Genomic DNA, 24,897 nt, shown 5'->3' on the forward strand with positions numbered 1-24,897 from the left:
CAGCGTGGTTTTATCAAGGAAAGGTCATGCCAGACTAGTCCCATTTCCTTCTTTAATGAAGTTACTTCATTGTTACATCAGGGAAGTACTATAAACATCATGTCTAGATTTCAGTAAAGCATTTGACAAACTTTTTCATGATAATCTTGTGGAGGAGGTAGAAAGATGCTGGCTACAGTATAGTCCAGTGAGGTGGATTCTGAATGAGTTGAATAACCAACATCCCCAAAATAGTCATGATTGGGTTAATATCAACCTTAAAGGATATGTTTAGTGGAGTAGTACAGAAATTTAGTTTAAGCTTAATGCTGTTCAACATTTTTATCAATGATGTGGATGAAGCCACACATGGCATATCAATTTTCTATAAAACACAAAGCTGAGAGGGATGGGTAACATACTGAATGACAGGCAGCACACAAAAAGATTTCAAAATACTGGAAATATAGACCAGATTTAATAAGTTCATTAGTCAACCAAAAAACAGTTTTTAAGTGCTTTCCACTTGCCAGGCACAATGTAGGACAATGAGAATTCAAAGAAAGGCAAAAATAGGCCCTGCTGTTCCCTCAAGGAACCTACATGCTAATGGAAAGACAACATGTAAATAACTAGTTACATGTGTAATAGATGGAAGGCAATCTGAGAAGGGAAAGTATTAGCCTGGGCTAAGGGTGTGGGGAAAATGACAAAGGCCTCCTGGATAAGGCTAAATTTGAACTGAGTGTTGACTGAGTCCCAGGAAAATAATAGGTAGAGATGAGGAGACAGAGCATTCCAGGAGTGGAGGACAGCCATTGAAAAGGTTCAGAGATGGGTGATGAAGTGCTGTGTTTGAAGAAATGAAAGTAAGCCAGCACTGCTGACTCATAAAGTACATGGGCAGGGAGGTGGGAGAGGGTTTGACTGGAAAGGGAAGAACAAGCTATGTTAGATAGACCTCTGGAGATGAAGCCAAGATGACACAGAAAAAACTGAGCTCTCCTAATATTCCCTTCAAAACATCTTAAAAACAATGCCTCAGATCAAATTTTGTTGTGGCAGAGCCAACAAAAAGCCAGAGAGAGATGTTTCTAGCCCAAGATAATATAGGAAGTTGGAGAGAGAGATTTGTGACACGGGGGCCCAGAGCCCACATGGATGAAACACCAGTGGTAGGATGATATGGTGGAGACAAAATCCACAGCAGCAGCTTCTGGAGTTCTTAAACCTAATTTAGTAAGGGGGTCTGACAACTGGTCAGAAAGAGATTACAGGGTACCCCCTGTGCTAGCACTGGACACAGGACCAGATGCTGTTTGGCAGTTCCATTGCCTATACCCACTTCTGGGTCATAGTTCAAAGGTAGAGAGGAGCACTTTGGGTCAAGAGAGAGTGGGAAGCTCTGAGGGGCAATATCACTTCCAGCCCCCAAGGGACCCTGAGGAACAGCATCATTTTTTATCTCAAGGGAGAAGGAAACTTGAGGAGCAGTATAGATTGCAATCTCAAGAGAACAGGAGTAAGGACTGGGTACAGACCAAGGGAGCAGTGATCACACCTCTCCCCAGACCACACCAACTTAGAAGCACTTAAAACTTCCCTCAAAACTAACTCTGAAAATAGTAGTGTGAAAAAGCCTGAAGCTTGAGATAAAGTTCCTCATCCCCACCCCCCCCATTCCAGGAACAGAGCACAACATTAAAATAAAATTCCAAATCAAGAAATAAGCAAGAAAAATGAGGAAACAACAACAACAAAAGAACCTGACCATAAAAAGCTAATATGATAACAGAGAAGATCAAGATACAAACTCAGAAAACAATGAAGTCAAAACAGCACCAAGTAAAACCTCAAAGAAAAATGTGAATTGGACACAAGCTTAACAAGAATTCCTGGAAGAGTCAAAAAAAATTTCAAAATCAAATAAGAGTGGTAGAAGAAAAATCAGGTAAAGAAATGAAAGCAAAGGAAGAAAATTATAAAAAGACAATTAACAGCTTGGTAAAAGAGGCACAAAAATGCTAAAGAAAATAACGCCTTAAAAAACAGAATTGGTCAAATGGGAAAAAAATGTACAAAAGCTTAGTAAAGAAAATAATTCCTTAAAAATTAGAATTGGGCAAGTGGAAGCTAATGATTCCATGAGACATAAAGAAACAAACAAAATAAAAATAATGGAAAAAATAGAAGAAAATACGAAATATTGGGGAAAAAAACAACTGACCTTGAAAATAGATTGAGATAATTTAAGAATAATAAAACTACCTGAAAGCCATGATCAAAGAAAGAGCCATGACATATTTTAAGAAATTATCAAACTACCCTAATATCCTCAAACCAGAGAGTAAAATAGAAATTGAAAGAATTTACCAATCACACCTGAAAGAGATCCCAAAATGAAAACTCCAAGGAATATTATGGCCAAATTCAGAGCTCCTAGATCAAAGGAAAAATACTTCAAGCAGCAAGAAAGAAAGTATTCAAATACTGTGAAGCCACAGTCAGGATCACATAAGATTTAGCAGCTACCACATTTTAAAAAATGGAAGACTTGGAATATGATGTTCTGGAAGGCAAAGGAACTAGGAATACAACCAAGAATAAGCTGCCCAGCAAACTGAGTGCAATCCTTCAAGGGGAAAATGAATATTTAATGAAATAGAGGACTTTTAAGCATTCCTGATGAAAAGATAGGATCTGAAAGGAAATTTTGATTTTCAAATACAAGACTTAAGAGAAGCATAAAAAGGTAAACATGAAAGGGAAATCATAAGGGACTCAATAAGGTTAAACTGTTTGTCTTTCTATATGGGAAAATGTTACATGTACCTTCTAAGAACTTTATCATTACTAGGGCAGTTAGAAGGTTTCTACATAGAAAGAGTGTGCAGGAGGGAGTCAATTATGTTGGAATGTTGTAAAAAAAAATGGATAAGTGAGAAAGAGGGATTACCTGGAAAAGGAGGGAAGGGAGATGAAAAAACAGGAAAATTATTTCACATAAAAGAGGCATTCAAGAAAGAGCTAGTACAGTGGAGGCGGAAATGGTGGTGGGGAGGTGGGAGACATTGCTTGAATCTCACTCAAACCTAAAGTGGTTAAAACAGGGAAAATTACATCTACAAACTCAACAGGTAAGTAGGAGAAGAAAAAGGTAATAGAAGGGGGGGGTGATAAAAAAGGGAGGGCAGATAAAAGAAGACAATGGTCTGATGAAAAACAGATTTTAGAATAGGGACAGGCTAAAAAGAGAGAAGCACAAACAGAAAAAATATGGTAGACAGAAATGCACAGTTAGTAACCGTAACTATGAATGTGAATGGGATGAGCTCACCCATAAAATGGAAGCAAACAGCAGAATGGATTTGAAACCAGAATCCAACAATATGTTATTCAGAAGAAATACACTTGAAACAAAGAGACACACACAAAGTTAAAATGAGGGGCTGAAGCAAAATCTATTATGCTTCAGCGGAAGTAAAAAAGGCTGGGATAGCAATCATGACCTCAGACAAAGCAGAAACAAAAAGAGACCTAATTAAAAGGGATAAGCAGGGAAACTACATCTTGCTAAAAAAAGGAACAATAAATAATGCAATAATATCAATATTACACATATATGCACCAAATGGCACAGCATGCAAATTCTTAATCAAAAAGTTAAATGAATTACAATAGGAAATAGACAGTAAAACTGTACTAGTAGGCAACCTCAACTTTCCCCACTCTGAGCTAGATAAATCTAATTATGAAATAAATAAGAAAAAAATCAAGGAGATAAATAGAATTTTAGAAAAGTTATATATGATAGACCTCTAGAAAAAACTGAATGGGAACAGAAAGAAACATATCTTTTTCTTAGATGTACATGGTACCTTCATAAAAACTGACCATGTATTAGGGCATAAAAACCTCACAACCAAGTACAGAAAACCAAAAATATTAAATGCACCCTTTTCAGACCATAATATGATAAAAATTACATTTAATAAAGCATTTAAAGCATAGATTAAAAATTAATTGGAAACTAAATATTCTAATACTAAAGAATGAGTGGGTCAAAGAACAAGCCAAAGAAATAATAATTTCATTAAAGAGAATGACAATGATGAAACAACATTCCAAAATTTGTGGGATACAGCCAAAGCCCTGCTTAGGGGAAAATTTATGTCTCTAAATGTATATATCAATAAAAGAGAGAAAGATCAGATCAATGAATTGAGCATGCAACTAAAACATTAGAAAAAGTACAAATTTTAAATTCCCTATTAAAGATCAATATGGAAATACTGAAAATCAAAAGAAAAATTAATAAAATTGAAAGTTTAAAAATGAACTAATAAATAAAACTAGGAGCTAATTTTATGGAGGGGAAATAAAATAGATAAATCATAGGTTAATTTAATTTTAAAAAAGAAAAAATTTCTAGTATCAAAAATTAAAATAGTGACTGCACTACCAATGAAGATGAAATTAAAACAACTATTAAAAGTTACTTTGCCCAATTATATGCCAGTAAAACTGACCATTTAAATGAAATAAGTAAATATTTATAAAAATATAAACTGCCCAGATTAATAGAAGAGGAAATAGAATGCTCAAATAACACTATCTTGGAAAAATAAATTGAACAAGCCATCAATGAGCTCCCTAAGAAAAAATTCCTCAGGACTAGAGGGATTCACAAGTGAATTCTACCAAACATTTAAGGAACAATTAATCACAATAATATATAAACTATTTGAAAAAAAATAGACAAAGAAGGGGTCCTACCAAATTCCTTTTATGACACAAATATGGTTTTGATACCCAAACCAAGGAGAGCAAAAACAGAGAAAGAAAACTATAGAATAATTTCCTTAATGAATATTGACATGAAAAATGTTTAAATAAAACATTAGCAAGCAGATTACAACAACATATCACAAATATATATGATCAAGTAGGATTTATAGCAGGAATGTAGGACTGGTTAAATATCAGGAAAACCGTCAGCATAATTGAGCGTATCAATAACAATAACAACAAAAATAATGTGATTATATCAATAGATTCAGAAAAAGCCTTTGACAAAATACAACATGCATTCCTATTAAAAAAAAAAAAAACAATGCTAGGAAGCATAAGAATACATGGGGTCTCTCTTAAAATGATAAGTAGTATCCATCTAAAACCAAGAGAAACATTATCTGTAATGGTGATAACTTAAAGCCTTTCCAATAAAATCAGGAGTGAAGCAAGAATGTCCATTATCACTACTATTATTCAACATTGTACTAGAAATGCTAGCTATAGTAATAAGAGTAGAAAAATATATGAAAGGAATAAAAATAAGTAATGAGGAAACAAAACTCACTCTTGTGCAGATGAAATGATGGTATACTTAAAGAACTCTAGAATCAACTAAAAAACTAGTTGAAACAATTAACAACTTTAGTAAAGTTGCAGGATGGAAAATAAACCCACATAAATCATCAGCATTTTGATATACTACCAACAAAACCCAGTCGGAATAGATAAAAAGAAAAAATCCATACAAATTAACTGCAGACAATATAAAATACTTGGGAGTCTGTTTGCCAAGAGAGACCCAGGTATTATATGAACACAATTACAAAACACTTTTCACAGAAATAAAGACAGATCTAAACAACTGAAGAAATATTAATTGCTCATAGGCAGGCTAAGCCAAAATAATAAAAAAATCACAATCCTACCTAAGTTAATTTACTTATTCAGTGCCATATGAATCAAGCTACCAAAGAATTATTTCATAGAGATATAAAAAAAATAACAAAATTCATCTGGAAGAACAAAAGATAAAGAATATTAAGGGAATCATGAAAAAAATATGAAGGAAAGTAGTCTAGCAGTTCTAGATTTCAAACTGTATTACAAAGCAGTAATCATGAAAACAATTTGGTACCAGCTGAGAAATAGAGTGTTGGATCAGTGTAATGCATTAGGTAAACAATACACAGTACTAAATGGCTATAGTAATCTAGTGTTTGGTAAACCCAAAAATCCAAGCTTTGGGGTAAGAACTCAACATTTGACAAAAATTGCTGGGAAAACTTGAAAACAGTTTGGCATAAACTAGGCATAGACCAACATCTCACACTGTATATCTAAATAAGGTCAAAATGGATAAATGATATAGACATAAAGGGTGATATCATAAGTAAATTAGGGGAGCATGGGAAAATGAACCTGTCAGATCTATGGCTAAGGGAAGAGTTTATAATCAAACAAAAAGTGGAGAGGATTATAGGAAGTAAAATAGATAATTTTGATTACATAAAATTTAAAAATGTTCACACTAACAAAATCAATGCAGCCAAAATTAAAAGGAAAACAGGAATCTGGGAGAGGGAGATTTGTAGGAAGTTTCTCTGGAAAAGGCCTAATTTCTCAAACATATAGGGAACTGAGCCCAATTTATACCAATAAGAGCCATTCCCCAGTTGATAAGTGGTCAAAGGATATGAAGAGGCAGTCTTCAGAAGAAGAAATCAAAGCTTTCTATAGTCACATGAAAAAAAAAAACCTCTAAGTCACTACTGATTAGAGAAATACAAATTAAAACTACTCTGAGATACCTACCAGATTGGCTAACATGACCGAAAAGGAAAATGACAAATGCTGGAAGTGATATGAAAAAATTGGGACACTAATGCGCTACTGGTAGAATTGTGAACTAGTTCAACCATTCTGGAGAATAATTTGGAACTACACCCAAAAGACTATAAAACTGTACATATACTTTGACCCAGCAATACCACTACTAGGTCTGCATCCCAAAGATATCAAAAAAAAAAAAAAGGAAAAGGACCTACTTGTACAAAAATATTTATAGCAGCTCTTTTTGTGCAGGCAAAGAACTGGAAACTGAGGGGATGGATGCCCATTAATTGAGGAATAGCTGAACAAGTTGTGGTATATGATTGTGATGTAATACTATTATGTTATAAGAAATGACTAGCAAGATGGTTTCAGAAAAACCTGGGAAGACTTAAATGAACTCATGCAAAATGAAGTGAGCAGAACCAAGAGAGCATTGTAACAATGATCAACTCTGAGAGATTTAGTTACCCTGACGAAGACAATAATCCAAGACAATTCCCAAGGAGACATGATGAAAAATGCTATCCACCTCCAGAGAGAGAACTGATGAACTCTGAGTGCAGTTTAAGGCATACTTCTCTTTACTATCTTTATTTTTGTTGTTTTATTTTGTTTCTGTTTTCTTTTGCAACATGGTTAATATGGAAATATGTTTTGCATGACCTCATGTATAATTGAAATCAAATTGATTGACTTTTCAAGGAGGAAGGAAGGTCAGGAAAAAAGGGAGAATCTGAAATTCAAAAAATTTTTAAATGATTGTTTAAAAAATCTATGTGTAATTGAGAAATATCTAATGAAATAAATAAAAATAATTAAAGGAAAAAAAGAAGCTAGGTTAAAAAGAGCTTTTAATGTCAAATAAAGGGGTTTATATTTGATCCTGGAGGAAATAGGTAGCTCACTGAGCAGGGGTTAACATAATCAGAGCTACACTTTAGAGTAAAAGAAGGACTGCACCAGGGAGAGACTTGAGGCAGAGACTAATTAGAAGGCTACTGCAATAGTCCAAGAAGAGGTGATAAGTACTAAAAGTAAAATGAAGTTTAATACAGAAAAATGTAAAATGCTATATATGGGTTTCAAAAACCAACCTGACATATATACAATCAATAAAGTTGTTCAAAAGGGAAATGAACTGCATCCAAGATTAACAATCATCCATCACCATCACCATCACTACCGCTCCTTTTTATTCCCCTTCGAGGCTTCCAAGGCACTTTTGTTGAGGCAGTCCTCATTGCAAGGCACATGCTGCAAGTCTCTAAGAAGAAACCGGAGCTCAGGGAGATTCATGGAGTTGCCCAGGATCACACAGGAGTGAGGCAGGGGCTGCATGAGCACGTGAGGGAGTTTGTGGAGGACATCTCTATCCTAAGGCTCCCTCTACAGTATAGATTGGACTAGCCAGCTTCTGAGGCCCTTTCCAATTCTGGGATTCTCCCATAATGTGCCAGTCTATGCAGGTGTTGACCTTGTCACCTCATCAAGGCGCTGGCTGTTACTGGAGCAAGTTCTTACCCAAACTTTCCATGTACTTTCTTACCTTCATCTCCCACCACACATATAAAAAAGACTCACAAATATACACACATGTATTATAAGCCCTGAGTGCAAACAATCCATGCATCCACCTGCTTCAGCACCCATCAAAAGCCACAGAAGGAATGCTTATAGCAAAAAGCAGTCAGCTTACGTTGAACCATAAAACCACATCTATGAGGCTACTGTGGGTTTTTTTCAATCTACCAACAATTTTGCTTGTCTATGGATCACTTACCATAATGATAAATATTATTCCATAGGAAAGGCAGCCCAGTGGAGAGGAGAGACTACTAGATTGGAAGTCAGAACCATCTATGTTCAAGTCTTGCCTCAGACACTTATTAGCTTCCTCATCACAGTAAAGTCACTTAACCTCCCTGAAATTCAGGCTAAAGCAATGTTAGAAATGAGTTGAGATATGGGTTGGGGAGGAGAGTTCTAACATGAACAAAATCATAGGTACGTTACAGTTTATAAATCACTTTCAAAAACACTCATGGAGTCAGAGCATCTCAAAATTGGAAGGAAACTCTGAAATCATCCAGTTCAACCCATATGTAAGCAGGATTCCCCTCGGCACTCCTCTGGACTTGGCCATCAAGACCCAGCAACTTTAGCATCCTCCAGAATCACTCCATCCCTGGAACTCATACCTCATCAGTTTCCCTTCCCCCTACCCCCTTGGGCACATTCTTTTCTTCACCTAGAAAAGGTAGGGATGGAGAGCTCCTCCCAGAACCTCTAATTAAGGAAGGCTCCCAAGTCAGCCATCTCCTCCTTTCCCCACCTGACAGAATTCCTTTGGATTTCTGCTTCATGTCCTTCCTTCACCTTACCCTTCCCCCTTTTCGGCTTCCTTTTTTGTGTCACCTTCCCCTATTAGATTGTAAACACCTTGAAGGCAGAGATTGTCTTTCTTTTTTTTTTTTATTTCCAGTATTTAGCACAGTGCCTAACACAGTAGGGGCTTAATAAATGTTTATTGACTGACTAAATGATCACCCAATCTCCTCTTAAACACCTTCAGTGATAGAGAATCTTACTACCTTCTAAGGGAACCAATCATGATAGATTTTCCAATCATTTCTAAATAAGACGTATGCATTTCTATTCAGATAAATATAGTATGTTTAAGATTTTTTTTAAATCAGTACAAACATCAGAGGAAAGAGTATGGTGTAGTAGAAAGAGTACTTCTTTTGGCATCAGGAAACCAAAGTTTCAATTTCAGTCTTGCCATTTGCTAGCTATGTAATCTGAATCAAATCATTTCCTCTCTCTGATCCCCAGCATTCTCTCTTGTGAAATGGAAATAATAATCTGCGTTACCTACCTTATTGTTAGTGAAGCACTTTGCAAATTATAAAACACTACAGAAGTGAGGGTTATTATTACTATAAGTGAACATTAACAGGGAACCAAGAGTAAGTATTGATTAGCCAAAGATTCATATTTGGATTAAATCAGAAAATACTACCTGATGCTCATGAGATGATATTCTATGTCTGACATTACTATCAGTGAAGTTCAGAGTTCTGTGAACTAAACCCCCATTGTATCCCAAGAAATGCAAAGGTAATGGCTGAAATGTTGAACATTATTCTTTTACCCCACCTAATCTATTGTAATATTCTCTGATCAGGCCTTTGAACCTACAAGGAGAACTCTCTCCTCTCTCCAATTCATCTTATATACCACCACCAAATTTATCTTCCATAGACATAGATCTGGTCGTATCATTCCTCTGCTCAAAACCTTTGAATGACACTCTCTTGTATGTGATGTAAAATTCAAACTCCTTGGCAAAGCCCAAAAGTCCCTTAAAATCTACTTTTCCAATTTGATTTCATAGGATTCTTTTCCATATTCTCTATACTCCAGCCAGACAAAACTATTCCCCATTCTCCATACTGGTCCTAAACTCTCCAGCCTCCATGCCTTTGTTCCCATTCTTCCCTATGCCAGAAATGCCATCCCCTCCCAACCCCTCCAAGCTAGTGAATTCCCTGACTGCCAGTAGATAATGACTTTGCCCCACCCACCCATCCACCCTTATTTGAACCACTTAGCACTTTGCTGACACTTCTCTATTCTCAATATCATTTAGTATTATCTGCATATCTCTCATAAATCTCTTTATTAAACTGTGAGCTCCATGTGGACATGGGTCATGTATTTTCTCCCTCCAGCACCATAGACAATTCTCTGGCACATGGTAGGCACATAATAAGCTTATTCTTGAAGTTGTTTAATTTTACCCCGTAAAGAACATCTCCTGAGTACACAGCACCAGAGCCTTCAGCCAAAAGCTTTTGTTTTATTAGCATCCACCAATTTTTACACACCCACAATATGAACAGTATGCACTTGTCCCTACATTTCCTAAATCAAATGTCTCTGTTGCCAAATATTTTTATTCATTGAAAATTACAATAAATGAATGGTTTAGAAAGTTTTATTTGCTTTCCTCCCCATTTTCATCCTGCACCATAGCACTGATGATGACAGAAAGCCAATTCCTGGAGGTAAACTACTAATAATTTAGCCACACAAAACACATTGCTAACGCCATTGCTCTGCATATTTGTATAGCACAGGAGGGTGACTCATCGGGTGGCCACAGATTGATGGAATTATTCCATAAATACCATCCATTTCCCTTGGCTCTGATTCTACATCTCTCCAATCTTCTGAGCCTCATTTTGCTTCCCAATTAAACTTTTTTTTGGTAACACAAAGATATAAGTAGCAACAGGGTCAGAGTAGTCTAGAAGGTCAGGACTGAGAGAAGGCTGGGCATATATCTGGAGCCAGCAAAGCAGGGATGAAGCCAAGAGTCAAGACAAGAGTCAAGAGCAAGTCAAGAGTTGGAGATCTAGAAGTCAAGAAAGTATCTCAGGAGTGCAAAGTATCAGCCATCAGGCCAAGGATGTAGGAATTAGGAAGGCAAAGTAGAAGAATGGCCATAAATTAAGCACAATTTTTCTCAATCATAGAATTTTAACGCTGTAAATAAACTTAGAAATCATCTAATTTAACTTCCTCATTTTCTTGATAAGGAAGCTACGCCCAAGAGATATCTAAAGACTCTTCCAAGATCACAGAGTGAGTAAGTGACATAGAGTAAGTGACAGAGCTGGGATCATAATATAGTTCTCCCAGTCTAGTGCTCTTTCTATCAATGGTTCCCAACCTGTTTGGGTATAAAGACCCATATTTAACATCATAGAGCCTTATACGACAGCAGTTGCAGCTTTCGTATTCATTGATTGAAGAAATAATGACAAAAAGTTACTATGAATTCTTTAAAATGAATCTGTATCATATTAATCTCACTAGCATCTACATTTTTTTTTTTGTTCTAGATTTGTGATATCATGAATGGGAAGAGGAGAAGAACTCCTACTCTAGAAATTCCCTGGACCAATGAAGATCAGTACATCTGTCATTTATGGCTTTGAGAGAGATGCTTGGGCACTAAGGGGTTAAGTGAATTGACAACGGACGTGTAGCTTATATATTCAAGAGGCAGGACTGAACTCACATCTTCCTGACTCTAAGGTTGGCCATCTATCCATTTTGCCATGCTTTCGGTAGCATCCACATACATTTGAAATATACTAATGAATTTATGTTCAAGGCCTTATTTATTCAGTCTAGGGGAGATATGTTTGTTTATTGTACTGAGTCACACTCTATATTTTACTGGAGTTAAATAAAGGTTGGAATGACAATACCTAGTGCATATATGAATTCATAAGCCTCTTGCAATAATTCCATGGACCCCAGGAGTTACTGTGGTTTTGCAGCCACCAGGTTGGGAACCACCACACTTACACTATACTACCTCTCGTGGAGATTAAAAATGTAACTAAAAAGAGTTATTTGAAAGTCGGTGCAAATTCAGTTTAATGTACTCGAGTATGGTTAGTTCATGTAGCTCCTGAGAGAAGAACTAGAACCAATAAGAGGGAGTGACAGAAAGGTGAATTTCTAACAAGAGCTGTACAACCATGGAACAACCACCTTTGGAGACAGTGAGCTCCCCCGTTTAAATCACAGGATCACAGATTTACAGCAGGTGAGGACCTACAGGTCATTTAGTCCAATCTTCTCATTTTACAGGGGAGTAAGCTGAATTACAAGGAGGTGAAGTAATTTGCCCAAGGTCACACAAGTAGTAAGTGTCAAAGAAAGAATCAGAGCCCATGTATTCCTCTGCCCTTTTTCCATGCCCAGGTGTTAGTTATGACTTAATGACCATCTGTCAAGGTTACTAGAGAAGAGATTCTTGTGTTGGGTAACAAGTGAGAATAGACCTAAATCCCTTCCAACTCTGAAATTCTTTAAAATTCCAACAAAAACTCAGATAACTCAAAGGACAGGTTGTTTAAAAATTTTTGATAGACTGTATTGTATTTTTAAGTTCTTTGACTCTCCAAGAGCTAAAAACTATGGAAGTACTTTGATAAAAATTAAAACTACAATACAATTGCAAAGTGGTATTAAGTTTACCCAATATCCATTAAAATCTTTTTGTGCCCCAGGTCTACAAAGGGCAGCAAGATGGTGCAATGGAAAGAGCACCGAGCCATAAGTCAGGATGAACTGAGTTCAGATTAGTTCTCAGACACTTACTGACTGTGCAGCAAGTCACCTAACCCCTATTGGCCTCAGTTTCTTCATCTGTAAAATAAGCTATAGAAGAAAAGGGCAAACCATTCCAGTATCTTTGCCAAGAAAACCCCCCACACAGCATAATCCATAGAGTAATGAAGAATTGGACACAACTGAACGACTGAACAAAAACAAAGCAAACACAATGAATTAATATCAATCCTGAACATGTATACACAAATGGCATAGCATGCAAATTCTTGAAGGAAAAGTTAAATGAGATGTAGGAAGATGTAGACAGTAGAACTGTAGTAGTAGAGGATCTCAACTTTCCCCTCTCAGGGGCAGATAAATCTAACCATAAAATGAAAATGAAAGAAGTCAAGAAGATTCATAGAATCTTAGAAAAGTTAGATATAATAGACTGTTAGAAAATATTGAATAGGAAAAGGAATCTATCTTTTTCTCAGCTGCACATGGCAGCTTCACAAAAACTGGCGGTGTATTGGGACCTTAAAAGTTCACAAACAAATGCAGAAAAGCAGACATATTAAATTCACATTTACATTTAATAAAGGTCCTTTAAAGAATTAATTAAAAATTAATTAGAAGCTGAATAATCCTAAAGAAAAGGTAGGTCAAAGAACAAATCATAGAAACAATCAATAATTTCACCAAAGATGATGACAACAATGCAACAATGTACCAAAATTTGCGGAATGAAACCAAAGCAGTATTAAGGTGAAAATTTCTACCTCTAGAAACTTGTATCAATAAAAGAGAGAGGCCAAATCACTGAATTGGGCATGCAACCAAAAAACTAGGGAAAGAACAAGTTTGCAATTCCTAATTAAACACCAAAATAGAAATCCTGAAAATCAAATGAGACATTAAAAAAATTGAAAGTTAAAAAAAATTACACTAATAAATAAAACTAGGAGATAGTTTTATTGGAGGGCGGGACAATAAATAGAGAAACCATTGGCTAATATGATTTTTTTAAAAAGAAAGAAAACCCAATTGCCAGTATCAAAAATGAAAAAGAGTGAATGCACAACCAATGAAAATTAAATTAAAGCAATTAGGAGCTATTCTGCCTAACTATATACCAATAAAACTGATGATCTAAATTAAATGGGTGAATATTTACAAGAATACAAATTGCCCAAATTAACAGAAGAGGAAATAGAATACTTAAATGGCCTCTTCTCATAAAAAGAAATTGAACAAGCCATCAATGGGTTCCTGGGGTGGGGGGTGGGGCATGGGGAATGGGAATGGGAAGAGAAACAAGACCAGGCGGAATTATAAATGAATTCTACCAAACATTTAAAGAACAATTAATTCTAATATTATATAAACTGTTTCAAAAATAGGTTTAAAAAAAGATCCCTACCAAAATATGCTTTTAATACTTAAAACCAGGAAGAGCAAAAATGGGGAAAGAAAGCTATTAACTAATTTCTTTAATGAATATTGACATATACACACCACAAAAATTAAATAGAATACTAGGAAGGAAATTACAAAGATCATACACTTTGACCTGACTGGATTTATATTAGAAATGCAGGGCTGGTTCAATAGTAGGAAAACTAGAAGCACAATTGACCGTATCAATAACAAAAACAACAAAAATCATATGACTATCTCAATAGATGCAGAAAAAGCTTTGGAAAGTACAGTAACAATTCTTATTTTTAAAAAAAGCACTAAAAAGCATAGAAATAAATGGAGCTTTTCTTAAAATGATATGTAGTATCTATCTAAAACCAAGTGCAATCATTATATGTAATGGGGATAAACTAAAAGCCTTTCCAATAAGATCAGGGGTGAAACAAAGATGTCCATTATCACCATTATGATTCAGTATCGTACCAGAAATGTTAGTTATAGCAATTAGACAAGAAAAGAAAGTAAAGAAATAAGTGGAAGTAACAAGGAAACAAAATCATTACTTTTTGCAAATGATATAATGGTTTACTTAAAGAACCCTAGGGAGTCAACTAAAAAACTAGTCAAAACAATTACTACCTTTAGCAAAATTGCAAGATATAAAATGAACCCACTGGGTAATCAATATTCCTATATATTACCCAAAAAATACAGCAGGAAGAGATAGAAGGAGAAATTCCATTTGAAATTACTATAGAAATTATAAAATACTTGGGAGTCTACTTGCCAAGACACACAGGAACTGTATGAATACAATTACAATACACTTCACACAAATAAAGACAGACCTAAATTAATGGAGATATATTCATTGCTCATGGGTAAGCTAAACCAATATAATAAAAATGACAATACTACCTAAATTCACCTACTTATTCGGTGCCATACCAATCAAACTGCCAAAGAATTGCTTTATAGAGCTAGAAAAAATAATAGCAAAATTCATCTGGAAGAAAAGATATCTATCAAGGGATCCAATGAAAAAAAATGTGAAGGAAGGGGGCCTATCAGTACCAGATCTCAAACTATATTACAAAGCTATAATCACCAAAACAATTTGGTACTGGATAAGAAATAGTGCGGTTGATGCATGGAACAGATTTGGTATACGATAACATAGAGAAGCAAATGAGCACAATAGCCTAGCATTTTACAAACCCCAAGAGCCCAACTTTTGGAGCAGGAACTCACTATTCAATAAAAACTGCTGGGAAAATTGTAAAGTAGTCTGGCAGAAACCAGGCATAGATCAATATCCCACTCTATATAACAAGAAAAGGTCAAAATGGGGACATGATTTAGATATCATCAGCAAATTAAGAGAGCATGCAAGAAAATACCTGTCCTGTCAGATCTATGAACAGGGGAAGAGTTCATGACCAAACAAGAGATAGAGAGGTTTATAGGTGATAAAATGGATCATTTTGATTACATAAAATTAAAGTTTTCACACAAACAAAACCAATTTTACCAAAATTAGAAGAAAAGCAAGAAACCAAGTGACAAGATTTTATAGCAAATTTTTCTGATAAAGGTCTCACTTCTCAAATATGGAGAGAACTGAGTCAAATTTATTAAAATGGAAGCCATTCCCCAACTGATAAATAAATAAAGGATATGAACTGGTGGTTTTCAGAGGAAGAAATCAAAGCCATCAACAGCCATTTGAAAAGTGCTCTAAGTTACTAATAATTACAGAAATGAAAATTAAAACAACTTTTAGGTACTACCTGATATCCATCAGATTGTCTAAGATGACAGAAAAAGAAAATGACAAATGTTGAAGGGAATGTGGGAAATTAAGTATATTAACGGACTGTTGGTAAAGCTGTGAACTGGTCCAACCATTATGGAGTACGATTTGGAACTATACCCAAAGGGCTATTAACCTGTGTGTACTTTTTAACTCAGTAATACTGCTACAAAGTTTATACCCCAAAGAGATCAAAGAAAAAGAAAAAGGACCCCTATATACAAGAATATTTATAGCAACTCTGTCTTCTAAAGAATTAGAAACTGAGGACACGGCCATCAATTGGATAATGGCTGAATAAGTCATAGTATATAAATGGGATAGAATACTACTATACTCTTAGAAATGATGAAGGGTATGGCTTCAGAAAAAAACTGAGAAGACTTATATGAACTGATGCAAAGTGAAGTGAGCAGGAACAGGAGAACAATTTACTCAGTAACAGCAATAATATAAAGATAATCAATTGTGAAAGAATCAGTAACTGATCAACCACAGAGGACTCGTGATATAAAGTGTTATTCACCTTCAGATAGAGAACTGATGGACTCAGAGTGCAGAATGAAACATTTTTTCTTATTTACTTTTCTTTCTCTTTTTCCCTCAGAACATGACTAATGAAGAAATGTTTAGCATGACTTCGTATGTATAATGGGTATCATACTTCTTGCTTTCTCAACGGGCAAGGGGAGGGAATGGAAGAAGGGAATTTGGAACTGAAAGTATTTTAATTTAAAAATTAAATTAATTTAAAAAAGACCTTAGGGTTATCTTTTTCCTTGTGCTCAATGGGCCAGGCTATCCTCTCTAATATCTTATCCTTTCTATTCCATTTTTACAGTCATCACACAGGAACTTATCAATTCATACCACAAAAGCCTCCAACCTAATGTTCTTGCCTCAAGTCTCCAATTTCTAATTCATCCTACACACAACTTAGAGACTTTTTCCCACAAAGACTGTTTTCATCATGTCATTCCTCTGGTCAGGAACCTGATTTCTTTTTATTTATCAGGAAAAAAAATCCAAACTCTTCAGGCTACTAAATACTTGATCAACGTATTTCCCACTCTAGTTGGTCACCTCCTCTCTTCTATATCTCAGTAGAGTTCCCTCTAGTCAAAATTGCTCCTACCTCCCAAGACCATCTTGCTCCTCCTACTTTTATCAAACTAGCCAACTAAATAAAATACTTCTTACTGAGTGATTCCAATATTATGCTAAGTGCATAAGGGAGGGATTTAAGGCACAGGAAGATACTAACCCTGATCTCAAAGAGCTTAGAATTTGAGATGAGACATAAACACCTAAATAGTTCAGTCATGAAATTGACAAAAACTGTGGAAGATAATGAAAAAAGAGCTGTCAATAGGAAGCACGTGCTGTCAAACTGATGGTATAAATAGTAAGTGCTTTGTTGTTGTTCAGTCATGCCTGACTCCTCGTGATCCTATCTGGGTTTTCTTGGCAAAGATACTGGAGTGGTTTGCTCTTTCCTTCTCCAGCTCATTTTATAGATGTGGAAACTGAGGCAAATAGGATTAAGTGACTTGCTAAAGGTCATACAGTGTGTGAGGTCAAATTTGAACTCAGGAAGACCATACCCAGCACTCTATTCAGTATTGGTGCCACCTACCTGTCCCACATAAATAGAAAGTGCTACAGGAGTTTAAAGAAGAGAGAGAGAAAACTGATTTCCAGAATGATGGAACAGCTAGGATCTGAGCTATGTTTTGAAGGATGGTTAAAATTCAAATGGGAAAGGCATTCCAGGGTGGGGAAATAAAGGCTTGGATAAAATTCTCTCTAATCTCCTTCCAGTTCTAATGATTCCAGGAAAGATCCTAAATTCCAAAAATCTAAATTCTAAAGGCTCTAGGAAAGATGGGAGCAAATGCACTTAAGTAAGAAAGTACAAGGGTCTTTATTCAGAGAGAGAGAGTGAACCAATTTGGTTAAAGCGGAGGGCTCTAAAGGAGTACTGTGAATAAGGTTCAAATGGTAGATTAAGGCCAGACTGTCCTTAAATGCCAGTCTAATGAGTCTGTGCTTTATCTTATAGGCAATGGAGAGCCTCTGAAGGTTTCTGAAGAGGCAAAGGGCAACTCAAAATGGTGTTTTAAGAGAAATCTGGCAACACTATGCAGAGTGGACTGGAGGAGGAAACAGAGACTAGAGTCAGAAGACCAGTTGTTAGACTATGGCAATTTAGACCTGGAAAGGCAACTAGGTGACAAAGTGGATACAGTGCCAAGCCTGGAGTTTGACTGTGTGACCTTAGGCAAGTTCCATAACCCTGTTTGCCTCAGTTTCCTCATCTGTAAAATGAGCTGGAGAAGAAAATGGCAAACTGCTCCAGTACCTCTGCCAAGAAAACTCCCACTGGACTGGGGAAAAAAAAAATCTTTTATCCCCTCATGCCTTTCACTGCGCTATTCTTCCCATTTAGAAGGCTTTCCTCTCTTGGGCCTGACCCAGCATTTTGTCTGAACTTCTCTTACATAGTTGTTAGGCTTTATTTTAGATTAGATTTGTCTGCCTGTGTCAGTAACTGGTCAATAATAAAAGGGAATCTATGAATCCACACCCTTTTAGAGGTAGTCCAGCAGACACTAGACACGGATCTACCTTGAGACACTGGATCCGCTGCCCAGATAATTTTGGAGCAAAGGATGTTTTGTATGAATTATGACTTTTTGATATGTCAACTTGGCCTCTTACCATGAAATCCAGTGAGACAGAAAGGAAAGTTTGCTGCACTGAGAGACAAGAGATCTTGTATCCAGTCCTGACTCTAAAACAAATTAGGCAAATGATATTGAGGAAGTAATTGACCCTTTGTGGGTTTCAGTTTCATTCAATAAACTAAGAGTACTGGACTAGCAATGAAGTCCCTCAATAATTTGGGCCTCAGTTCCTCATCAATCAAATGATGGAACCAGACTATATAACTGCCATGATCCCTTCCAACTCTAAGACTATGATTCTATGACCCAGTCATTAAAAAGAAGCCTTCCAGCCCTAATGATCTAGACCAATAGTGTGAAACTCAAATGGAAAAGGCTCCCTGCTAGACACCTATGGACTTAGAAAACCACAAATTAACATTAACTATGCTGTATTCTATTTTTATTTATTTTATTAAAAAATTTCCCGATTATATTTTTTAATCTGTTTTAGGCCACATGTTACCTACTGACCGAGTTTCACCTCTGGTCTAGAGTGATTTGAATTAGCTCTAATCCCAATTCATGACCTGATCATGCTATTGGATAATTCATTTTACCTCACTAAGTCTCAGTTTCCTTTTCTGTAAAAAGAAAAGTTGGTCTAAATAAATGTCCTCCAAATTCCCATCTGACTTTAAATCTATTAACCTTTTTGATAACACAACAGAGGCCAAATAATAATAGATGCATTTGTGTAGCCTTTCACAACTCACCTGGGGCTATATAAATACTAGCTGACTCTAATCTCAGAAAGCCCTGTGGGGTTGATGGTAGTAGTAGCAACATTTTATATCTGTTTAGTGCTTTAGAGTTCCCAAATCCCTTTCATCACAATTACCCTGTTAGGTAGATGGTGGAAGTGTTATTGTTCCCATTTTTCAGATGGAGTGTCTGAGGCCCAGAGAGGAATTTTAATGACTTCATAAAGATGATATTGTGATTTGCCTCAGGTCACACAGTAAGTAGACGTTAGGATTCAAACTGAGGCCGTCAGACTCTAAATCCAATGACCCTTCCTGGACATCGAAGTCGCCTGCTCATTCTATAACTATTTTTCTTTTGCTCCCTCTTCTCAATAGCCTATCCTGTATTACTGCTTTAACAAGTTTCTCAGTTTCTCTAAAAATGTGTGTACAAGCTGAAAACTCATTTTGAAGGTGCATATGGACAGTTGAATTGCAAAAGAAAGGCTATCTCAGGGAGCTAGATAAAAAGACTGCTCACTGCCCAGCAGAGCACAATAGGACAGTGAACAGAAACATCAAAACAATAATCCAAGTGAATGACTCACAGTACCTGGCTTCCAAGGAAGCACAGAGAGAGTTAGGCATCAGCTCAAGTCCATTACCACATAAAACTGCATTTTCCAAAGGTCAAGACAGCTTTTCCAAATTAGTTAGATCAGAAACTTGTAAAAATGAAAACACAAGGAATGTTGGGAGTTGGGGAGGAGCAGAAGGGGAGTTGGGGAGTTGGTAGTATTCCGGGAATTCACCTACGCAGAATAGCAATTCATCTGTAATTAATAGTCTTAGAGGATTTCCTGGAGACCTGGAGAAGTTAAATCACTTGCTTATGGTCATATAGCCAGCACATGTCAGAGGGAGGACTCAACCTAGGTCTTCTGGACTTGGGTAGAATCTCTATCACTCATTACTCAACTGTGCCTCTAATACATGGAAGGACTGCTTATGAAACTGGAAATTATTTGCTCCGGATAAAACTAAAATAATCAGGTTCTTTCACTCATCCTATTTCTAGAATCAATATGCATGTAGAAAAAAAAATACCAGCAAATGCTTTCAATCTGCCCAGTTTAGGATCAGAAATTCCATTCAGGGGAGATAGCTTTGGGCCTCTATGACAGAGGTTCATAACCTCTGTTTGTGTGTGTGTGTGTGTGTGTGTGTGTGTGTGTGTGATGGACCCCTCTGGCAGTCTGATAGACTTCTATGGATTCCTTATCAGAATAATGTTTTTAAATGTATAAAACAAAATATGTAGGCTTGCCAAGGAAATCAATTATATTGAAATACAGTTATCGAAATATGGGAGAAAGAAAAGCAAGTTCACAGACACCAGGTTAAGGAACGCCTTCTCTAAAGTCTTCACCTAATCAATGACTTGTCAAGCCAATAGTAGCCTAGAATCAGTCTTTCCCATTTGTAAGGGAGGTCTAGGGGTAGAAGGTAACTATGTTTAAAGCAGAATTAGTGGGGTATGTTTCCTCTTCAGCAGTTGAGAAATATTCCCAGAAAGATTGTGTTCTTCTACAAGTATCTTTGAATTTCTTAGAATGTCTGTTTGTAGGATAGAGAATGCTTTAAGATCTGACATTTACATAATGTTTTCAAGCTTGCAGAGCAAGCTTTCCACACATTACTTTATTTGATCCTCACAAAAACCCTGTGAGACAAGTACTACAGGCATTATTATCTCCATTTTACAGCTGAGGAAACTGAAATTCGGAGAGGTTGTGACTTGTTCATGATTATACAACCAGGAAGAATCAACAGCAGAGCTCATCAGATTCCAAGTCCTGCAACTAAATAAATTCTATATATAATTATATTATATATAATTATATTATGTGATAGATATATTTATATATATATATATTAATCAATTCACACATAATGGGAATATCTTCAATATGTTCTTACTTGAGTCCTGTTGTTTAGGCCAGAAGCCCTTCAAAAGGCACAAAAAAGGGAGGAGTGAGGAATTACAAGGCAATTCATCCATGCATTTGAAAAGAAAGTGGCAGCTTCATTATCTCTGCATTACAACACACTGTGGAAGTGATGTATTTTCCTCAGATTTCTATTTTATAGACCATTTGCTAACAACTGCCATTTTTCTAAAAGGTAGGTGATAGCAAACCTTTGAAAAATACTCCCTTTAGAAATAATTCATTTCAAGAAAGAAACAGAAAAGAGCGTTTTATATTTTTCACCCAGTGCAGTCCAAGAAAATAAGTAGTTTGACTCTTCTGATTTCATCAATACCTCAGGCTCAACTAAAGTCAGAATCCTCAGATTCAAAAAGGATAGTCAACAATTTTTAGTCAAAATTCCCCATTGAAAGGCTGCCTCCCCTCTGTGGGGTGACAGCTCATCTCTCTTTGGAGCATCAGCTCATGCCATGAACAGAAGACTTCAGATGCCCAATGACACAAGAATACATCAGAGGATCTGCTAAGGAGAGCCAAGCTCCTCTCTAGCTGACTACATTCTTGTTAATGCCAAAAGTTACCCTTGCATATTGAGTGAAGAATATCTTCGGTTAGTATAGCACTCAGAGGGTGCTCCAAACATCAACTGGTTGTGCCAAAAGAACAGTGTTACTGCTGCATATACATAATGAGATGAGTGCATAGCTTTTTACCAATTATGTAATGAAAAAAGATTACAAGCACAGCATTTGCTGGATGAATTTTTTATATCTGACTGTACTTCAATTACCTTTAAGAGGACTCAGTCTTACTGATAATTTTTTTGGCCTGTACAGTTGTCAAGCTACTGCCCTTAAAATTCACTTATATTTTTTGGAGCAGTGGTCAATACTGTTACCACACACAGTTAATACCATATACTCATATGTGTCTTATCATTCTTAACTATAGCAATTCAAAACTTTATATTCCAAGCTGGGAGCTAAATTTCAAGTGTATGCAGTACTCTTAAAATAATTATTTTTTTTTCTATCAGAAGCTTCTACTATAATTATAAAATGAGAGAAAGGTTTTTTTTTTCCTAAATCTAGTTTCCTAACTATAGAACTCATTTTTTTCTATAAAAGATACCCTTTTCTATCTTTCTCCTCATTTGGTAATTATAAACTTTGGGCAAGCTTAACATAACTAAAATGTGTCCAACATCAACAACAGATAAGGAACTTTATTTTTTAAAACAAAATTGAGAGAAATCATCATAAAGCATAAGATCCCAGAGGAGCTCTAAAGGCATCAATTTATTTCTCAAATGTTTGTAGTTCTGAAAATTTTAAGGGTTTACCATTCTTAAGTAAAAAGCAGTTCTAATTAATAGCCTTCCTCAGGGAAAAAAATACTTTAAAAGCACAAAATTAGTTCACTGCAGTTTTTTTAATTGACAAGCATTTATTAAGCACCTACTATATACCAAGCACTGTACTAACAAAAGCAAATGCAGTTCTAAGAAAACAATTATATCTTGATGCTAAATTATTTGGGGGCCAAAAGACTATCCTTCCCTCCTTGTAATTCTCTTTACATACTTGTCACCAACTAATTTGTATTACAATATATGTCCCCCATATACATGTTATCTCCTCTGTGAGACAGCTTCATGCAATGCACATGACTGCAGAGACTATATTGTATTTAGTCCCTCTACTTCCCCCAGTGCCCAACACAGGGCCTTGCACATAGCAGGTCCTAAATAAATGTTTGAATCAATGAATGACTCCAGTACTCCATGTTCCTCATTTTAAAGATAATTCTAGGTCCAAAGAATTCTAGGATCATGGAAACTTAGTTTTGTAAAATTCCTTAAAGATCCTTTGGGATGACTGCTTACCCCCATGCTGGAATGCAGCATCCCTAACAGATTATCATCCAGTCTTTGCTTGAACACTTCCAGTGATGGGAAGCTCACTGAGAATGATCACAAGGGAAATGACACTATAAGGCTGGAGCCAAGAAATTCTGCTTAGCCAATGATGTAGTCATGAGTATATAGTCTTCTGTTTCTAGTGGGAAAACTTGCAATACATGAGCTCAGTACTACCAATCACTACAACAGTGCGATGGAAAGAATGTTACGCTAAATCAACAGTGATGTTGATGCCAAAGCTTCAGAAAGTTTTGCTTTCACCATTTCCCAGATGATAGCTTAGTGAGTACAGATTGGTCCCTGGAGATGGATTGATTATACAAATGTTTAGGATTGCAGTCTTTTCTTGACCTATTTCTTTTTTTAAATAAACTTATTTACTGACTGCTGTTTGTACTGAAAGCACTGGGAAAAAGAGACCTCTGGTGGAAAACTGAAAGGACTCATTTTGGGTTGGGTGAGGAGAGGGAGGGAAGTGGTGTGAGTGTGTGTGTGTGTGTGTGTGTGTTAAGTAAATGGGGAAAACCCATTTCTCAATCCTACCCTGCAGCCTCCCCAGATCCAGTTACTCCACTGTACAGCCTGAGTCTGACTGCATCCCTGAAGGGCCAGCGGGCATTTACTTCCACCTTCCAGTGGCTCCTGACCGACGGCGCCGACAGGCTCCCGCTGGCCTCCTGCTTACCTATCAATGCTGATCACACAGAGGGTCATGATCGAAGCCGTGCAGCACATAACGTCCATGGCGATGAAGACGTTGCAGAAGAAGTGTCCGAAGATCCACTTGCCTCCGATGAGGTCCGTGACGCTGACGAAGGGCATGACAGCCACGGCCACCGAGAGGTCGGCCAGGGCCAGCGACACTATCAGGTAGTTGGAGGGCTGACGGAGCTTCTTGACAAAGCAGACGGAGATCACCACCAGACAGTTGCCCGCGATGGTGAGCAGCGTGATGAGGGACAGGATGGCCCCGATCACAACTTTCTCGGTGTTGCCGTAGTTGATCTGCTCCCCGCAGCCGGTGTTGTTGCCTGGGAGGAATCCTGGCTCCGGACTGGCCGTGACCTCCTGGATCACCTGCAGCAGACGCGGCTCCCAGGAGCCCGAGATCATCCCGTCACTGCCACCGCCGCCGCCGTCGGGGCTCAGGTCGCGGAGACCTTGTCCCACCTCCTGCAGCAGGAAGGAGCGGAGGCTACTGTAGTAGCTTGGGTCCGAGACACCGCCGCCGCTGCTGTTGATGTCCATCACCATGTCGGTCTGCGCTACCCATGGAGTCCTCTCCCGCACTCCCCTAACGCTGCGCTCCGGCTGCTGCTGGGCTGGGGTCCTCACTTAGCCTCCTGCCCGAAGCCAGGGCCAGAGCCCAGAAGCTCAGCCATTTGGGGAGGGGGGGCACGAAGATACGGGGCGTCTGAGCCCGGCCTCGCCTGTCGGAAGCCCCAGAACTTCGGGGGTCTTTGCTTGCAGGGCTGCGCTAGATGGCTGTGCTTCTCTACCGCCTAAAGATCCCGGTTCCGCTGGGATCTAGGGTCCGTCGTCAGCTCTCGCAACTGCTGCTGCCGCTGCTGCTGGTGCCGCTGCTGCTGCTGCTGCC

At 37.2% G+C, this 24,897-nt stretch overlaps 1 protein-coding gene across 2 annotated transcripts in view; it reads right to left on the reverse strand.

Moving 5' to 3' along the window:
- Positions 1-24,641, reverse strand: part of HTR7 (5-hydroxytryptamine receptor 7) — an 85,235-nt gene extending 60,594 nt beyond the window's left edge. For both annotated transcript variants that reach the window (XM_027839820.1, XM_027839821.1), the window contains exon 1: positions 23,986-24,641. In XM_027839820.1, coding sequence (XP_027695621.1) covers positions 23,986-24,554 — 569 coding nt within the window. In that variant the 5' untranslated portion in view covers positions 24,555-24,641. The remainder of the gene's footprint in view (positions 1-23,985) is intronic.
- Between the last annotated feature and the right edge of the window lie 256 nt (positions 24,642-24,897).

This window comes from Vombatus ursinus, unplaced genomic scaffold (genome assembly GCF_900497805.2).
Source record: "Vombatus ursinus unplaced genomic scaffold, bare-nosed wombat genome assembly UNPS02014833.1, whole genome shotgun sequence".
Lineage (NCBI taxonomy): Eukaryota > Metazoa > Chordata > Mammalia > Diprotodontia > Vombatidae > Vombatus > Vombatus ursinus.